This window comes from Zingiber officinale, chromosome 5B, assembly GCF_018446385.1.
Source record: "Zingiber officinale cultivar Zhangliang chromosome 5B, Zo_v1.1, whole genome shotgun sequence".
NCBI classification, from domain to species: domain Eukaryota; kingdom Viridiplantae; phylum Streptophyta; class Magnoliopsida; order Zingiberales; family Zingiberaceae; genus Zingiber; species Zingiber officinale.
Genome location: NC_055995.1, coordinates 4,083,208 through 4,103,655, shown reverse-complemented (window position 1 = coordinate 4,103,655; position 20,448 = coordinate 4,083,208). Strand labels below are relative to the sequence as shown.

The 20,448-nt window shown below is 40.0% G+C and overlaps 1 protein-coding gene across 4 annotated transcripts; it reads left to right on the top strand.

The window, feature by feature from the left end:
• The first annotated feature begins 1,351 nt into the window (after positions 1 to 1,351).
• LOC121983941 (BOI-related E3 ubiquitin-protein ligase 1-like) lies at positions 1,352 to 3,596 on the top strand. Of its 4 annotated transcripts, XM_042536648.1 has the most exons (6): positions 1,352 to 1,439; positions 1,512 to 1,755; positions 1,976 to 2,155; positions 2,280 to 2,525; positions 2,593 to 2,876; positions 2,947 to 3,596. In XM_042536648.1, exons 4-6 carry the CDS (start codon positions 2,471 to 2,473, stop codon positions 3,427 to 3,429), a joined length of 822 nt encoding a protein of 273 aa, XP_042392582.1. In that variant the 5' UTR covers positions 1,352 to 1,439; positions 1,512 to 1,755; positions 1,976 to 2,155; positions 2,280 to 2,470; the 3' UTR covers positions 3,430 to 3,596. The 4 variants fall into 4 exon arrangements, with proteins under 4 accessions (XP_042392582.1, XP_042392581.1, XP_042392583.1 ...); XM_042536647.1 differs by lacking the exon at positions 1,352 to 1,439 and having other exon boundaries at positions 1,490 to 1,755; XM_042536649.1 differs by lacking the exon at positions 1,352 to 1,439 and having other exon boundaries at positions 1,490 to 1,755; positions 2,268 to 2,525.
• The last annotated feature ends 16,852 nt before the right edge of the window (positions 3,597 to 20,448 follow it).

The following is a 20,448-nucleotide window of genomic DNA, read 5'->3' as shown; positions in this document are numbered from 1 at the left end:
TTAATGAGAGTATATATGTATTAAGTTTTTTGTTTAATATAACCGTTGATCCTGTTCGAAATCTAAGTCAGATGAAGACCGGATGAGCTGTCGTTGGTGTTAATGGAGAGGTGACTGGGACACCCTTCTTGTATGCGCCTACAAGAATTCCTCCCACATGGTGTTGATGGACAACGATGACTGAGCCGACGGTACTTGAGCTCTGCGCACACTCAGACAAGCACACAGAACGTAAGAGGCCAAAAACTAGGGAAAAAATCTCCAAAGTAGACCCTTCGACGCTCAAGTTAGATACTTTTTCCCTAGAAGAACAATGTATAAAGGAGAAAGAAAAGTAGAAGAAAAGTGCGAATGTGCGAGAGAGCGTACCTGGCAAGGGAGAGGACCTCCCTTTTTATATGACAGTGCATACCTCTGGAGCCTGACTAATGTCAAGGAATGTCGAGTGTCAGGACCTGTCTAGTGATGGAGGACGCGTGACACCCCTTTGTGGACTGGAAGAAGGTTTCATTCGTAGATGACCGCAGACCCTTGGAATATTTCCTGACATACAACAATTATCCTCCGACAGACGGTTACGATTCCTTGACTTTGTTGTCGTGTAGCATCTTCTGTCCTGCCCGAGTATGACTAGGACAACCCGCGATGATCTGTTAGGTAGTTAGGTATACTACACGACCTAAGTCTCGAGGGGCAGGGAGAGCTGGGGTGAGATCGCTCAAGAGTTGACTGGGAGTTGGTCTACTGGAGAACCAGGCCGGGATATAACCAAGCTGTGGAAATCCGCCCGGTCGGAGCAAGTCAAGCATCACCCCGAGTGCACACCCTGAATTAGATCTGGCATCCTAATCTGCCAGCACCCGACCAGGCATCATGTGGCTGATGACACTAGGTGGTCCTACTTCTTTCTTTGATTATTGACTGTCGCGTCCTCCTGATTGTTGACTGCCACGCCCCCTTGACTGTTGACTACCATGTCTCCTTGACTGTTAACTGCCACCTCTCCTTGACTGTTGACTGTCATATTTTTTTGACTTCTGACCGTCACATCTCCTTGACTTTTGACCGCCACATCTTCTTGAATTCTGACTGTTACCTCCTTTTGACTTCTGACTGTCACGTTTTCTTGACTTCTGACTACCAGATCCTTTTGATTTTTAACCGCTACGTCTTCTTGACTTCTGACTGTCACATCTCCTTGACTTTTGACCGTCACGTCTTTTTGACTTCTGATTGTCACATCTCCTTGACTTTTAACCGTTACGTCTTCTTGTCTTCTGACGATCAAACCCTACTATCATGTACCGTATCAATCGTTATTCAAATTTATTTATTTAATCTATTTGATATGTATTAGAATGACAAGAGCTTTAATAGAAGAGAGATAAAATGTCCAGACACTCCTTGATTGCCACCCGAATGATCTCAATCAGTATCAAGTAAGATCTTGAATAATTGTGTTCGTTATTCGTTTTCTGTTTAAATATTTCAGCATAGTTTTCCTGTGACAGAAAATAACTAATAGACCAAAAGGCAGCTGAAAAATCCAGATCTCTTGTGAGAACCACTGAGCGAAGAAGACGAAAGATTGCCTCCTTGGTCGCAGCGACAGCAGTGGTAGAAACTGAAAGGAGGGTGGTGGCTCTTTTAATGGCGGATTCCATGCCCATGGCTTTCTCCATGACGTTGACGTCCTTGGAAATAATTGGCGTTCTTGAAACGTTCCCATCTTGACAGAACTCAGAACCCCATCAGGTATTTTTCAGCGATATTTTTCAACGATGCAATGGACCAGAGAGCAGAAATAGGCTCCTGTTGCTTGCTGCTCTGCTATGACCAAGAAAAAACAAAGTGGAGATGATAATTGTATTTAAATTATTCACCTGGGTGGAAAAAGTAAAACTTCGTGTTTGAGCTCTCTTCCATGTTCATTTGTTAATGAGTTTTTCTTGTTTTCTTTTCTCTTTTTTCATAGGAATAGCATACACGGATGTTATGCTAAAAAGGAAAGGAGAGAAGGATTGAGAAAGGAGGACAAGAAAAAAAGAAAAAGCAGCAGCAGCAGCAGCATCGAAAATGTGTTAGCCTAGAAAGTCTCAACACGAGATGAGACCCTGCAAATGAAGAAAGTCGATTCATTCAAACCAATAAAAGAGTGGGTTTTTATGGTCTCCTGCGCCTGCAAAAAGCCTCCACCTCCCTGGCTTTACTCCCTGTTCCGTTCCTTAAGAGGCCGATTGTTGTATTTCTTATTGATCCTTTTCCAGTTTTCCTTGCAGCTTTGAAGCGAAGAGGACAGAGCAGGTGAAAGGTGAAGTAGCAGGACAGGAGCCTCAAATCAATTCGTGTTTGATTTTGCCATCAAGTTCCGATTTTGAGCGAGCTGGTGGAGGATTTCACGTTGGTTTCGAAGTAAAGTTTGAATCTTGGGAATTCTGTGTGCGATCTGAATCCGGAATCGCTCGAGGTGATGAATTACTTCGCTCAAGCCGACGATGCATCCGTTTTTTTGTTCGCCGATGGAGGTGAGTTGAAGTTGCTACCTTTTGAGTGTTTTGATTGCGTCGGTTTTAATCCTCGTGGATGGAATAGCGGCGCGGAATCCAGCGAAGAGAGGGAGAGATTCCACGGAGGCCCCGGCGGCGGCGCCGGTGCTGCAGAGCCACCTTTCGTACCTGCAACCGCACCCGCCGCCTGTGAGCCACTTTCAGCTTCAGGCCTGCTTGCCTCCTCTCGTCTCCACCGGCATTGGCCTCTCTGTTGAGGAACAGCGCCTACAGAAGAACCAGCAGTCGTCCAACTCCTTCCTCTCCGGTGATCTCGCTGTCTGTGTTGATCAGCAGAAGGACGAAATCGAGCGCTTTCTTTACGATCAAGTAGCATCCTCTCCCCTCTCAGTTCGATTGCTTCTGTTTTTTCCAATAAGACTAAAGATTTTTATGACAGGGAGAGCACCTGCGGCGAACGTTGGAGAGGAGGCAGAGGAGCATCTGTTCTTTATTGGTCGCCGCGGAGAAGTCGGCCGCGCTGCGGCTACGGGAGAAGGAGGAGGACGTCGAGCGGGCGGCGCGAAGAAGCGCCGAGCTGGAGCACCACGTCGCTCGCCTCCTGACAGAATTGATGATTTGGCAAGAGAGAGTCAAGGCCGGGCATGCAGAAGTAGCCTCCCTCCACGCCCAGCTCCAGCAGGCCGCCGCTGCGCTACATCCGGCGAAGAGCGGTGACTCGGCCGAATCGGCCTTTAGTGGCGTGAACCGAGTGGAGCCTGAGAGAGCGTGTCGCGCCTGCTGGTGCCGGCCGGCGTCGGTCGTCATCTTCCCCTGCCGTCATCTATGCCTCTGCGAAGTGTGCGATGGTGGCGGGTCGGCAGACCCGTGCCCGGTTTGCCTATGTGCCAGAACCGGTGGGGTCCGAGTCCAAATCCCTTGATATTTCCAATCCAAGCATCTTAAATTCTTTATCAAAGTATCCGAAAAAACAATACGGAGGAAACAGAATTAGATAACTTGTTGAATTTCCCCTATTTCTTTTCTGGATTGAAAAACTTTTTTTTTTTTTTAATTATCGGAGCAAAAGGCCAACGTCACTTTTAGTTTCTCTCCGGGTAGTTTGGATTCTCTCTCTCTCGAAATCATGTGTGCCCGTATTTCTTTATCGATCAAATGATTATGATATTTTAAAATATGGTAATTTATGAAAACACGTACTACGGTTAATGTATTTATTAAAAAACGCATCATAATTTTATATTTACCAAAAGGCGAAGTTTACAAAAATCAATCCCCAGATTACCCCTCTGGCTAACCTGGCAACCGCCTTTTTCAAACACATTTTTTCAAGCATCCAAGCCGAAAGTAGAATAGAAAAATAATTTGTGGTTCGGATACACGTCTTCTCACCGTCTCTCTCCCTTCGTCCCTCTGTGTGGTGTTATAAACTTGAAAGAAAAAAAAAATATGAACCCTGCGCTTGCCATTACTGCTCGTGGTGGTTGGCGATTGCAATAGACCAGTTAGGTTTATGGCATAATTGCGTAAGAGTTGCTAGAGAAGACCAAGGACAAATTAAGTTAAGAAGGTCAGCCGAGAAGGACAAACTTCTTGCAAGAGAGAAATGAGTAAAAGCACACATTTAAAGATTTAGACATGTATGTATGGATTTTTTTACTGTAAAATAGGGTAGTGAAGGTAAATAAAAAGTACACCATTTGTCTGTGAAGGGTGGCAGCAAAAAGTGGTATTATGGTTAATTTTGGTTGTGTGGGGAATAATATTCAATAACACCTGAATTATGATGTAATAGAAGACTTAATCGATTTAATTCATGTTAGTTTTTGACGTTGATAGTTAAGTTTGGCTAGGGTTTAGTCAGTGGTGGTCCTAGTTTACAAGAAGTATCTGCTTCAAAAGTGGCTTGATATCTATGAGATCATGCCCAACGTGGACCTGATATCATAGATATCAGGCCTCAGACCCACGTAGAGTCTGATATCGATAATGTGTTATGTGGTTAAAACTTTACTTTTACATCAGACCGTTCCTAGTTTGAGCAAAATTACAATTTAACTACAAAAAATGATTATGTAGTTGCAAATTTACTAAAATAGTTTTTTAATTTATTTATCAGGGATGATCATATAACTGACGAAATTCTATATGAGATATGGAATACTCTTGATGCAACTTCTAGCATTGGACATGTAGATAATGTAGGAGAAGTATCCAGAACAAATATTCCATCATCTTCACAGTATACTTGTGTGCATAACACAAATAGAAATACGAGCAGTAATTTCACATTTGATCTAAATGAAGAAGCTAGTATTCAAGAAGATGAGGTTCTGAACCCGTGTGCAACACTTGTTGATTACTATGAGCCTAGTTGGAGTGAGGAGGAAGGGTATTATAACCGAAATGGAGAGGAAATGCAATGCAATACAAATGTACAAGAATTCTTTGCCGATGATATGCAGATTGAACAATATGAAATATCTCAAGAGCAGTATAGTGACTTAGAGGAGGAGTTTCCAATAGCTGATGATCCATATATTCTAAATTCTCGATTGCTCCAAAGGCCAATTGAAGAGGCAACAGATCAGCATGAATTTTTTGTAGGACAGATATTTCAGTCTCGACAAGAGTTCAAGAATCAACTTGTGAAGCATGCCATGGTTAAACATATGAGATATAACCCAGTTGACACTCGGAAAAATAAAGTAAAAGCTGTCTGCTTCAATCAACCGTGTAAGTGGAGAGTAGTTGCCAGGGGGGATGTCGAGTTCATTGTTACGAAATATATAAAGGAACACCAATGTGGCACCATTAGGGAAAGTGCTGATCATCAAGCATGCTCTTCATCCTTTGTAGCTTCTTTTGTTGAAGAGCAATTTCTTGCTAATGAACAATACAAGCCAAGTATGATTATAGCAGATATAAAAGCCAGGTTCGGAGTGACCATATCCTACAGAAAAGCTTACATAGCTCGAGAGAAAGCGATGAAGAAAGTTGTTGGAGATTATGATCAAGCATATAGAGATCTTCCACTATATCTGCGTGAGTTAAGAGTAAGGGATCCTGAAACCTATGTTGCACTACACAGGAATGGGGATAATCAGTTCCAACGATGTTTTTGGGGTTTTGGAGCTTGTAGGAGAGTATTTAGGTCTTATCTGCGTAAATTAATTGGAATTGATGCCACACACCTAAGAGGCAAATATCCGAGTGTGTTGTTGATGGCTACATCAATAGATGCTAATGACAATGTCCTCCCAGTAGCCTTTGGAATCGCTGAAGTTGAATGTGGGTCTGCATGGGAGTGGTTTCTGGATCATACGAAGAGATTCTTTAATGTTGATCTAGAGTCAATGAGTATAGTATCAGATAGACATCGTGGCATTATAGCAGCAGTTAGGAAAGTATACCCTACTGCCCATCATGCTTTTTGTTGCCACCACATGTCTTGCAATATGGTAACAGATACTGGAAGTAGGTCAGGTTTAGGGTTGTTTTGGGCAGCTGCTCGAGCAAACACAACACTACAATATGATCTCATAATGCAGTCCATGCTTAAAAAACATCCAGATGCTCATAAGTGGCTTCAGAACATTGACCCTAAAAGATGGGTTAATGCACACTTTAGTGGGAGAAGGTATACAATGCTAACCACCAATTGTGTAGAGAGTTTAAATGCTTTGTTCAAGGAGACGCGTGAACTTCCGATAAACAGGTTAATTGATAATACCAGAAGAAAGGTAGCTCAATGGTTCTGTAACCGTAAGGAGGAAGCGTCGAAATGGTATGTAGCGTTGACACCTCATGCTACCAAAGAAATGCAATCAAGGAGAGAGAAAGCTAGACGATATAAAGTCCACCCCTACTATCAATCCGAAATAGAAGTAGAGACATGTGGTGCTTCATACATTGTTGATTTGGAGAGGAAATATTGTAACTGTGGGGAGTTTCAAATTTTAGGATTGCCTTGCTCACATGCAAATGCCGTCATAATTCACCGGAACATGGATACACTCCCATATTGTGAGCATTACTTTCATTCACATAATTGGAAAACGACATACATGGATCGTATTTACCCCTGTCGAAGCAAAGAATTTTGGCCTAGGGGTGTCAACAACATTATAGTGCTATGTCCCCATAGCCTTGTGCAGCCTGGTAGGCGAAAGAAGGCAAGGATCGAGTCAAAACATAATGGGAAGGTAAAAATCAAATGCAGCAGGTGCAAACAACTGGGCCATAATCGGAGGACCTGTAGAATGCCGCCAGCCCCTGGATCTTGACTGAATTGTAAATTGGAGGAGTTGAGGCATATGTTTTGTATGAAGTACATAAATAGGTTTGTAAGACAAACAGTTGTTAAAAGTGATGTTTCTGTTATATACGTTTATGGAGTATTTAGTTTGTGTTACAGTTTTATGGTAGGTATGAGAAGTGTAAACCATCACCTGCAAGGCAGAAATAATACTTCACACCATATCTCCATTGTGTCAAATAAAACTGCGATACATTTCAATTCAATAGGAAGGGGTTCGTAATTTCAAAGTCACATTAATATGTAGTGAAATATAGATGTGTTAAAACATGCACAAAGGGAGTGTAGTAATCCATTCCATAGGGTAGAAAAGAAAAGGTGTGCACTGTTCCGTGCCAACTGGCACGGAGCCATACTTCGTAATCCATGGTGTATAAATTATGTTTGACAGCATAAATACCATCTCCCCACCATGACCTTCACAGGGGACTTGATTTCATGAAAATCCAAGTAGGGGAGGGCCATCAGTGGGTTTTGGTCAAAACCCACTGATGGACCTAGACACATCGGATTGGACCCATTTCAGCGCTAGTGCTATTCTGGAGTTGCAAGGACTCAGAATCTGGTGGCAAATAAATGTTTAAATATTTATAGGTGCTGGGAAAAATTTAAAATACAATCAGCCTCCGTTGGGCCATATCAGGCCCAACGTGGGCCTGATATCCAAGCATATCAGGCCCAAAGTGGCCTTGGCACTTATAAATGGCAACTGGCACGGAGCCATACTTCGTAATCCATGGTGTATAAATTATGTTTGACACCATAAATACCATCTCCCCACCAAGACCTTCACAGGGGACTTGATTTCATGAAAATCCAAGTAGGGGAGGACCATCAGTGGGTTTTGGTGAAAACCCACTGATGGACCTAGACACATCGGATTGGACCCATTTCAGCGCTAGTGGTATTCTGGAGTTGCAAGGACTCAGAATCTGGTGGCAAATAAATGTTTAAATATTTATAGGTGCTGGAAAAAATTTAAAATACAATCAGCCTCCGTTGGGCCTGATATGCTTGGATATCAGGCCCAACGTGGGCCTGATATCCAAGCATATTAGACCCAAAGTGGCCTTGACACTTATAAATGGCAACTGGCACAGAGCCATACTTCGTAATCCATGGTGTATAAATTATGTTTGATACCATAAATACCATCTCCCCACCAAGACCTTCACAGGGGACTTGATTTCATGAAAATCCAAGTAGGGGAGGGCCATCAGTGAGTTTTGGTCAAAACCCACTGATGGACCTAGACACATCGGATTGGACCCATTTCAGCGCTAGTGGTATTCTGGAGTTGTAAGGACTCAGAATCTGGTGGCAAATCATTATTTAAATATTTATAGGTGCTGGGAAAAATTTAAAATACAATCAGCCTCTGTTGGGCCTGATATCCAAGCATATCAGGCCCAAAGTCGCCTTGGCACTTATAAATGGCAACTGGCACGGAGCCATACTTCGTAATCCATGGTGTATAAATTATGTTTGACACCATAAATACCATCTCCCCACCATGACCTTCACAGGGACTTGATTTCATGAAAATCCAAGTAGGGGAGGGCCATCAGTGGGTTTTGGTCAAAACCCACTGATGGACCTAGACACATCGGATTGGACCCATTTCAGCTCTAGTGGTATTCTGGAGTTGCAAGGACTCAGAATCTGGTGGCAAATAAATGTTTAAATATTTATAGGTGCTGGAAAAAATTTAAAATACAATCAGCCTCCGTTGGGCCTGATATGCTTGGATATCAGGCCCAACGTGGGCCTGATATCCAAGCATATCAGGCCCAAAGTGGCCTTGACACTTATAAATGGCAACTGGCACGAAGCCATACTTCGTAATCCATGGTGTATAAATTATGTTTGACACCATAAATACCATCTCCCCACCAAGACCTTCACAGGGGACTTGATTTCATGAAAATCCAAGTAGGGGAGGGCCATCAGTGGGTTTTGGTCAAAACCCACTGATGGACCTAGACACATCGGATTGGACCCATTTCAGCGCCAGTGGTATTCTGGAGTTGCAAGGACTCAGAATCTGGTAGCAAATCATTATTTAAATATTTATAGGTGCTGGGAAAAATTTAAAATACAATCAGCCTCCGTTGGGCCTGATATCCAAGCATATCAGGCCCAACGTGGGCCTGATATGAATATCATTTAATAAAGAAGTATTCTATCTCCCCCTAATATAAACTCCAAGCATTCTTACAGGGGCCTGATCAAAATAACAAAATAACATCAATTTTAATAGTCACCTTCCATAGGGTAGAAAAGAAAAAGTGTGCACTGTTCCGTGCCAACTGGCACGGAGCCATACTTCGTAATCCATGGTGTATAAATTATGTTTGACACCATAATTATCATCTCCCCCCCCCATGACCTTAACAGGGGACTTGATTTCATGAAAATCCAAGTAGGGGAGGGCCATCAGTGGGTTTTGGTCAAAACCCACTGATGGACCTAGACACATCGGATTGGACCCATTTCAGCGCTAGTGGTATTCTGGAGTTGCAAGGACTCAGAATCTGGTGGCAAATCATTATTTAAATATTTATAGGTGCTGGGAAAAATTTAAAATGCAATCAGCCTCCGTTGGGCCTGATATGCTTGGATATCAGGCCCAACGTGGGGCTGATAATATAAAAAGTAATATTTCAAAATAATAATAAATAATCTTACACATAAATCGATGCGATTAAATAAAATAAATTAATGAGATATCAGGCCCAAGTTTCAATCTGCAAAAGCGCACACTCTCCTGCTTCGGTCTTCATCTTCTTCTCGAAGCCATTCAACGCAGCTCCGAGCCAAAACCCACTCTTCCTTCACCGGCGTTCAAGAATCATTTCCGTACGGAGGTCGGTTGCTCATTTAGTTAAGCTTTCTATAACCGGTTAACCTAGGGTTTGTGTGGGTGTGTTAGAATAAGAGCGTAGTCGTTATTACGGGAACTAAGAGTTGTTTTTCTGTGTGTGGTTATACAGTACGTAGGTTCGCAATGGCAACAAAAGAAGTCTCCACAAGTCTGTGTGCTGATCGACCAAATTATCAAAGTTACGTCAACAGAGGAAGAACTAAAAGAATGAACTGGAAAAGTACCATTTGCCACTTCAGAAAGTTTATCTCTTCTGTTAACCCGACTGCAGAACAAGAACAGATGATTTGAGGCACACCTTTTTCCTGGATCCTCGACCTCCCTGATAGTTCTTTTGTAAGAGCTCAGGTACAAAATATGTTTGATAACTGGGATCATGAGGAAAAAAACTTTATCTTCCATGGGAAGAAGCTCAATTTTACAAAGGTAGATGTGGGACTGATTCTTGGCCTACCCGACAATGGAGATATAGTTCGTCTCGATTTAAATGAGGCTTCAAGCGCACTGTACATGGAGTTTTTTCGAGAAATTGATTAGGAAGTCTAGATCAAACGACAAGCTGTACTGTCAGCTTTTTATCCTGTATTTTTTTACAACAGTTCTGTTTTGTGGGAGTAGCAGTGTTCTCAGAATACCTGTGCTCTCCCTAATTGACTGTGTAGATGATTTTGAGAACTTAGCTAGGTTTAACTGGTGCAATGCAGTATACAGTTTCATGGCTCAACAATTAGACTCCATTGGATTGGAGCTTACATTAAGACCAAAACCACAGGTTGCTGATGCAACGCCCAAGGCCCCCTTGCTAAAGGGATTTCCAAATATTTTAGCTGTAAGTCCGATTACATATATAGCAAGATATGTGTAAAGATTATGAATTACTTTTATAATCATATTGTAGGTATGGGTGTGTGAGCACATCAGCATTATTGATCCAGACCATCCAGAAAAATTACCAAGAATACTACGATGGAGGTGGCCTTACTATCATGTTGACACAGTAAAAAAATGATAGACCGTGTAACTGCAGATAAAATTTTAGTAGATTTAATTCCGACAGAATCAGAGTTTAATTTACTACCAAACCGGCCTCAGCCATCTGAGTATCTTGAGTTGGTTGGCCAAGGATCTTTACATCAAGCCGAAGAAGGCCAACTCCAGTGTGACGATACCGTAGATTGTAGTTTGTGCAAGGAAAAGGATAACAAAATTGAGAGTTTAAAGCAAGAATTATATAAAGCTTCTCAAAGTTTGGAGGAAGCTAATAAAAACCTGGCAACGGTGATAGAAGAAAAGGATAGTCTAGTAGCAGCAAAGGATATTGTGATTGCTGATATGGAAGCTATGCTTAAAGAAAAGGATCAACAAATAAGTGAACTGCGTAAAGAACGGGATACGAGTGGCAACAAGGCTGACACTATAAATTCTGACGTGGATAACAGAATTTTAACTGTAAAAGACAAAATCATAGCCGATGCCGAAAATAAGATTAAAGAGCTCCAACAAGTCATACAGAGCATATCAGGGGAGCCAAGAGCATCAGAAGGCATAGACCCAGCATCAGAAGGCATAGACCCTAATCTGCCTATAATTCCAACTAATTTTTGGGTAGGCCCCAAAAGAAAGAGAACCCAGAGAAGGTTGATATCCCAATGCACCAAAAAAAAAAGGCAAACAGGTTGTTCTTAGTGTCGAACCAGATGCTCCTGCACCATCAAAGACAGAAAATACAAGTTCATCACAGATAGAAACACAATGTCATGAAATTAACAAGGTCAAAACCAAAATATTGAAGGTACGGTCGAGAGTAGGTAAGTTGTTATTTTAGAATCCTTAATGACATAGTATTATTTTAATTATCTCAGCAAGCAAAAACATTTTTTAAAAAGAGCAAAGATGATGTGATAGCCGATGCATTGTTGAAGCTCAGTCAGTTAAGGTAACGTAGTTGCCAACCTAAATTCTTAACCCACATGTCAACAAAGGATTATTATTGGAGTTTAATGATAATTTTTTTATTTTCAATTTATTAAATACCATTGACTGTATACTTGTGTGTAGGGTGACGGTGCAACCAATATGGGCAAATGATAATTTCTCCTTAGATATGCAATCTTTTATGACAATATTTGATTGGACACAATATACCAATGGGGATTGCATAAATGTTTATTGGAATATTCTTGCTAATGAAGCCAAACACTCTAACTCACCATACCACCCATCCATATTTTGTGGGGTTGGATTCTCAGTATGTCCCTTATCTCATTGTAAATTGTTTAAATTATATATTGGATGCAGTCACCATAATAGCTCTATTATTTGTATAGGACTTGTTCGGAATGATGCACGTGGATGCATTGAAACAAACTGCAAAAACTGATGACGACAAGGACATTAGATATATTTTTTGTCCTCTACATAACCAAGATGATCATTGGCATCTAATGGTCATGGACCTGGAGGAACGTCAAATAATTCATTATAACTCTCTTGGCACCACAGAAAATTACACTTCTGTTTTTAATCAAACTGTAAGTAACAAATTTCTTATATCCAATAATCATTGTTTATGTATTAATTACTATGGTTTGATATTTGTAGGTGTTGTTTTTTAAGGAGCTGAACTGGTCATACTATCACATATGGCATAAAGGTTTAGCACCATTCTCCGGGAGAGAGTATAAAACGATGCAAGTTATTGGCCCCACACAAAGCAAATCGTAAGTATTAGTGTATGTTCCATAATAATTCTATTTGCCTTTTCTATGATGGATTGTGCATTTGTTTTGTAGGTTGGATTGTGCTTTTTTTATAATGCGCTATGCAGAGAGTTTGATGTTCCGGAGATCTACAGACTTTGTACAAGCTGATATGAGAGCTTATAGATTTAGACTTGGACACAAAATCATGTCTGACAAAAATTTTAAACTATAGAAATAGTGATCAATTGTAATAATTTATTGTAGTAATGATTTACTGTTTGTGTAACTAAAATTTATGGTGAATAAAATTATTGTAAATTAAATTTATAAGAAAGGATACCATACCAAGGCCACTTTGGGCCTGATATGTTTGGATATCAGGCCCACGTTGGGCCTGATATCCAAGCATATTAGGCCCAACGGAGGCTGATTGTATTTTAAAATTTTCTCAGCACCTATAAATATTTAAATAATGATTTGCCACCAGATTCTGAGTCCTTGCAACTCCAGAATACCACTAGCGCTGAAATGGGTCCAATCCGATGTGTCTAGGTCCATCAGTGGGTTTTGACCAAAACCCACTGATGGCCCTCCCCTACTTGGATTTTCATGAAATCAAGTCCCCTGTGAAGGTCTTGGTGGGGAGATGGTATTTATGGTGTCAAACATAATTTATACACCATGGATTACGAAGTATGGCTCCGTGCCAGTTGCCATTTATAAGTGTCAAGGCCACTTTGGGCCTGATATGCTTGGATATCAGGCCCACGTTGGGCCTGATATCCAAGCATATCAGGCCCAACAGAGGCTGATTGTATTTTAAATTTTTCCCAGCACCTATAAATATTTAAACATTTATTTGCCACCAGATTCTGAGTCCTTGCAACTCAAGAATACCACTAGCGCTGAAATGGGTCCAATCCGATGTGTCTAGGTCCATCAGTGGGTTTTGACCAAAACCCACTGATGGCCCTCCCCTACTTGGATTTTTATGAAATCAAGTCCCCTGTGAAGGTCTTGGTGGGGAGATGGTATTTATGGTGTCAAACATAATTTATACACCATGGATTACGAAGTATGGCTCCGTGCCAGTTGCCATTTATAAGTGTCAAGGCCACTTTGGGCCTGATATGCTTGGATATCAGGTCCAACGGAGGCTGATTGTATTTTAAATTTTTTCCAGCACCTATAAATATTTAAACATTTATTTGCCACCAGATTCTGAGTCCTTGCAACTCCAGAATACCACTAGAGCTGAAATGGGTCCAATCCGATGTGTCTAGGTCCATCAGTGGGTTTTGACCAAAACCCACTGATGGCCCTCCCCTACTTGGATTTTCATGAAATCAAGTCCCTGTGAAGGTCATGGTGGGGAGATGGTATTTATGGTGTCAAACATAATTTATACACCATGGATTACGAAGTATGGCTCCGTGCTAGTTGCCATTTATAAGTGCCAAGGCGACTTTGGGCCTGATATGCTTGGATATCAGGCCCACGTTGGGCCTGATATCCAAGCATATCAGGCCCAACGGAGGCTGATTGTATTTTAAATTTTTCCCAGCACCTATAAATATTTAAATAATGATTTGCCACCAGATTTTGAGTCCTTGCAACTCCAGAATACCACTAGCGCTGAAATGGGTCCAATCCGATGTGTCTAGGTCCATCAGTGGGTTTTGACCAAAATCCACTGATGGCCCTCTCCTACTTGGATTTTCATGAAATCAAGTCCCCTGTGAAGGTCTTGGTGGGGAGATGGTATTTATGGTGTCAAACATAATTTATACACCATGGATTACGAAGTATGGCTCCGTGCCAGTTGCCATTTATAAGTGTCAAGGCCACTTTGGGCCTGATATGCTTGGATATCAGGCCCACGTTGGGCCTGATATCCAAGCATATCAGGCCCAACGGAGGCTGATTGTATTTTAAATTTTTTCCAGCACCTATAAATATTTAAACATTTATTTGCCACCAGATTCTGAGTCCTTGCAACTCCAGAATACCACTAGAGCTAAAATAGGTCCAATCCGATGTGTCTAGGTCCATCAGTGGGTTTTCACCAAAACCCACTGATGGCCCTCCCCTACTTGGTTCTACCTGAAATCATGTTCCCTGTGAAGTTCTAACTGGGAAGATGGTATATTTGGTGTCAAAACATATTTATACCCCATTTCTAATAAGGTATTGCTCCGTGGCAGTTGGCACGGAACCTAGTGACGTGCTCTGGAAACCGAATGTTGGTCCGAGCATATTTGATTTTTTAAACAATCCCAACCGTTACCATGATTTCAGTTTTGAGAAGATAGAAATGGTGCGCATTACAACTTATATACATTGTCTCTTTCCACTGATATGCACCAGCATTGCATTTTGTATTTTGTGATTTATATTTCTCACTAATCACTATGCAATATTATTAATATTCCAGTGACAGTTTCTAATCTTCTCATACACTACATACCACCGTATTATACAACAAAGACTACATACAAAGATATTAAAAGTCCTACACTACGTAATAATTGCATTTACATTCTATACAAGTTTTTGCCTTACAAGACTGGATATTTAATCCAATGTTTGAAAATATTTATCCCTCAAAATTGCTACCATTACATCAATTCTAATCTTTTTCATGTCTCCTTGTTTGAAGTCCATCTTCATATCATATAGGAGACATCGAATGTATTGCATCACAAAGAAGCCACAGTCAACGCTGTAAAGAACAACAGCATTTTAATTGTCAATAATTTTTTATCAATTATTTATATTCACACCTTGTGCTCGATTTACCTTGCTTGTTGTTGTGGACATTCAATTGTGCGAGAGACCTATCAATCAAACGGATAATGCCTTTCCAAGTTTGGATGAATAGCAGCAACGTGCTCACGACTATATAATTTAAAATCTGATACCTGAAGATTGAAGAGGAAATTTTCATTTTCCATCAACTAGCATTTATATTAAAATACAAACAATATCATTATTATTAGATGCTCACCGCTGCTTCAAATTCATATTTGTATTTACTTCCACTTGCAAGAGAATTGTACTGATTGAACGTCATTGATTTGGTGTCCACCACCAGCAAGTGGAAGTGTGCATTATCACTGCACAAAGGTATAAATATATACCTTACCTCTTCATCTCGTATATCCTTCTTTATCATGTGTTGGAAGGCAAACTTACTTGACGATTTCATTAATGACTACAAATATGCAAAGTCATACATACATAACCAACTAATAAAAAGAATTCTATTTTTAACTATAATCAAATCAATTCCTTACTGTGAAGAATGTTGAACAATATATTGACTTGTTGTATGTGCTTCCAGACGGGAATGCCCCCCTAAATAAAATTTTACAATACGTGTCGATTACATCCCCTCTTGTCAACATTTCTCCATTCACACCAAATAAAAGGGAATACAAATTTAAACAAAAGGGTGGTTCCTCCCAAACTATATCATTTGTAAACCTACAAAGTAAACAAATCACAGATTATTTTTACAAATTTCTTTTTGATAACCTTAGCCCAAATATGTAATCAGATATGCATATATTATACTTTACTATTCAACTATTTAATTTACGTACTTTATTTCCTCCAAGGCTTTTAACAAGTACGCCACCTCTTCGTCTTGTTTTTTTTTCTTGGAAGACTTAAATTGCTTCTTCACATACTATGCATACAAACAAAAAAGGCAATTAGATAATCCATTATATCTAACAAATTGCAAAGAAATTTGCATATATTGTCTTACAGCAATTGCTTGTTTCCTCATTTTGTCATATTTGGCAAACATTTCTACATCCTTGTCTGCCTCTTTATCAGATTTATCTTCCATCATTTGTACAATATTAATTTCTTCTTCCATTTCATCCAAACCTATTTTTCCTTTCCCCTTGCCCACAACAACATATTCTTTGACAAATTTTTTTCCTTCTCCTATACTTGTAACTTTTTCCGCAGGCTCACTTATATGTATATTTCTACGCTGCCTCTTAGGTAAAGTTTTGAGCCACAATGGACTATCAATTGGAGTATCCCTGTAATCATAGCGACTTCTGTCACGTCCTCTCCTACTTCTTGTTGTAACACCTACAGGTTCAATTTGAGGATCGTCTACAGGCTCGCTATATTGAGATTCCATGCCTTTTTTTTCAACTATTTTAAGTAACTCTTTCACCCTCTCCTTCAATTGCATGTTCTCCATTGTTAGCTCTTTATTTATGTTTGCTTGAATAATGCAATTACAACAATCCTTATTAATCTGCCTTACTTCTACACTCACTTCAATTTGTGATGCCTCCATTGCATGTGGACTGTCCTCAACGCCAGCAAGGTTCTCAACCAATGATCTTTCATCTTGGTTAGGGATTAGGTTAATCACAACCTGTAAGAATATTAAACCACATGGTAAAACCATACTTTTTTACCAAACTATAGTCAAAGTATTCTAAATTTATGTAACGACCCGACCCTTTGGCCTCTTGGGCGGCCCTTGTGGCGGCCCAACTGGCGGCCCTTATGTCGTCGGCCCATTTGGCGACCTCTAATGTCGTCGACCGACGACTCTTGGTCGTGTCGTTACTCACTAGGACTTTCCACCCCTGGTCAGTGGATTTTTGCCTCCCCCAGGATTCGAACTCTAAACCTCCAGGCTTAAGTATTAGAGTTTATGAATCCTGGTAACCAAGTGAGTTCATCTCACTTGGTTACCAGGATTCATAAACTCTAATACTGATCTCACTTGGTTACCAGGAGGCAAAACCAGTGAGTAGTGACGGCAGGGTCGTCGATCGGCGACATGAGGTCGCCAAACGGGCCGACCCACAAGGGCGGTCGTTACAATAAAGGCACCTTTATTATACGACTCGGCCCTTTTGGCCTCTTGGGCGGCCCTTATGTCGTCGGCCCATTTGACGACCTCTCATGTCATCGACCGACGACCCTTTGGCCGTGCCGTTACTCACTAGGACTTCCCACCCCTGGCAGTGGATTTTTTGCCTCCCCCAGGATTCGAACTCTAAACCTCCAGGCTTAAGTATTAGAATTCATCTCACTTGGTTACCAGGATTCATAAATTCTAATACTTAAGCCTGGAGGTTTAGAGTTCGAATCCTGGGGGAGGCAAAAAATCCACTGCCAGGGGTGATGAGAGGTCGTCAAATGGGCCGACGACATAAGGGCCGCCAGTTGGGCCGCCACAAGGGCCGCCCAAGAGGCCAAAAGGGCTGAGTCGTTACAATTTACCTCTTCAGATGAAACTTGGTTAATCATTTCTCTCACCTTACTAATATGTGAAGGAATATTCCTCCACTTATTTATTCTGGCTCCTTTTATTTTATATGGTTTTTGGATTGGAACATGCTCCAAAAACCATGCCTGATTCACCATGACAAGGGTTAACTATTTTATAATTGTTCGCAAAATATTAAAAATTTTCACACAAATTAAACACTTACTGCCAAAAGACTAGCAAATCCCTTTAGGTAAGGGAGGTTGGTGTTAGCATGTTTTGTCTCAGTTGATGAAAATATGTCCCCAATCTTAGGTAATTGTGGAGCCATAAATTCATGGATTGATTCAACCCAGTTGAATCTATCAAGATTCTCAAAATCATCTACTATATCTATAAGACTTAACGGGACCTTATATGTACTAGAAGAAAATAAGACACAAACAAATATATACAAAATATAGAATTTGCAAAATAATAAAACATCATCTTCGACTTCAACGTGATTGCCATAAAATTTAAGCAACTCCTCAATTCTTGATCTAGTAGCTTCTTTTTTGTTTGAGAAGTAAGTTAGAAAAAGGTCACTGGATGCTTTAGCTGAATCAATCGAATTGAATACCGAGCAGCAATGAAACGTCTCCTCTTGTGAAGCAAACCGGAACACCTGACCAAGTTAAATTATTATTAGAATTCTACCAACACATACAAAAGTATTAGGAACACCGTGGACATGATACAATGTCATATCAAGAACTGATACTCCATCGTATCAGGCCCACGTTGGGCCTGATAAGATGCCGTATCAGGCCCACGTTGGGCCTGATACGATGTCGTATCAGGCCCACGTTGGGCCTGATACGGCATCGTATCAGCCCCACGTTTAGCAAAAGCTTAAATTTTACCATACAACTACTTTGTAATTAAAATACAAATTTATAAATTGTACCTGAAAATCTAAAGGTTTGACTACTTGAATCCCAATTTTCAAATATATTTACCAAAATCCCACGGATGTGCTGCATATCTTCTATGTCCAAAAAAATACGAAATGGTGACTGTTTGATCAGCACTATGTGTCGGTCATGTAAAATAACACCGCCTCCATGCGTTCCTTTCTTCGTGGATGGTTGAAAAAAACTTTTAAAGTGACCGAGGACACTGTTCCAATGCAGTTTCTGTCCAACATCAACTGAACCCTATACTTTATAAAAATAAAAAAATTTAAATCATACTAGTTCAGCTTCTCAATATCACAGAGTTTGTAAAATGATAACCTTTACAGCTAATTGATGTGGCGAGGATGATGATTCACCCGATCGACGTCTTTGCGCCATTATGATACTAGCTGATTAATGTAATGTAAACTCTAGAATCCTTCACTGATGGCTCACGAACACTCTTGGTTTTTAATTAAACTGAAATGCTAGCTAGATGGCGCTTGAGAAAAACTCGAACTGATGGCTCACGAACACTAAACTAGGGTTTCACAAGACCGAGCTGCACTCGCATGTCACGAAGGAGGGAGGTACCCTAATGATCATTTTTTTTTAATATCTAAGTTTTTTAAAAATGTGGTTCGGATGCCTGGGAATTGATGACTGATCAGAGGTGTTGGTTGGCGGTAGGGTTATATTCGGTAATATACATCACTTACCTGCGCCTTTTGGTAAATACAAAACCGTAATGCGCTTTTTGGTAAATACATTAACTGTAGTACGCCTTTTGGTAAATTGCCGTTTAAAATATGTACAATATTTTTAAGATGTAACTTGATCCATCTAATCAGTAGCACATAGGAGACACATAATTAAGGGGCAGGGATCTGAAATCCCCTCTGGATAATTAAAGAGATGGTAACGGATAGAATTTTATATCCTTTATATTTATCCTCATTTATTATATCCAATCTCATACCTATCTCATACTATCAGATATAGAATTTTATATCCTTTATATTTATCCCCATTTATTCTATCCAATATATATATATATATACACACACTAAGTACAACAAAAATTGCAAACGACAACGGATATTATCCGTTATCATAGGGTCAAAAAACCATTGTAACTGAGGGCGTTGTAGAATGTATTGCCCTACAACAACGGTTTTGAATCCGTTGTCTTTGTAGACATTTGACAACGGTTTTTATCCGTTGTTGTTTATATGCTCAAAATTTGTTTACGAAGGATACGACAACGTTTTAAAACCGTTGTGGTAGATAATTTCAACAACAGAAATAAACCGTTGTGGTAGACTCTTTTTACAACAGATATAAACCGTTGTGGTAGATAATTTAAAATGTTGTGGTTTTAAATTTTACAACAGTTATAAACCATTGTGGTATATAATTTTAATATGTTTTATAATGGATAAAACCGTTGTCTTTTATCACTTTTCACAAAAAAAAATCCGTTGTGATTACGTACTTTTTACAACGTTTCTAATCGTTGTCTTTAATGTTCATATTGTAACATGATAATAACAAACAACCAATCTTTTTTTAATATAAGCAATCCACCAATACAAAACTAAATATTTACTACATTCAATCTAAAATATGCCAGCTAAAATATACAAAATGAGTTGTACTCATCAAACTTAGTAGTAACAAATCATAAATCACATGTTTTTCATTACTGTTCTCCATATGGCTTTTACACATTAGCAAGGCAAGCTAAAACCTAACAAAGCTCACTCCTTGCATCAAAAATTTCAAGCCTCACAAATTGCCCGAGTTATGTACCTACAAGAGAAAAATTAAGCAAAACTTATCAAAGAA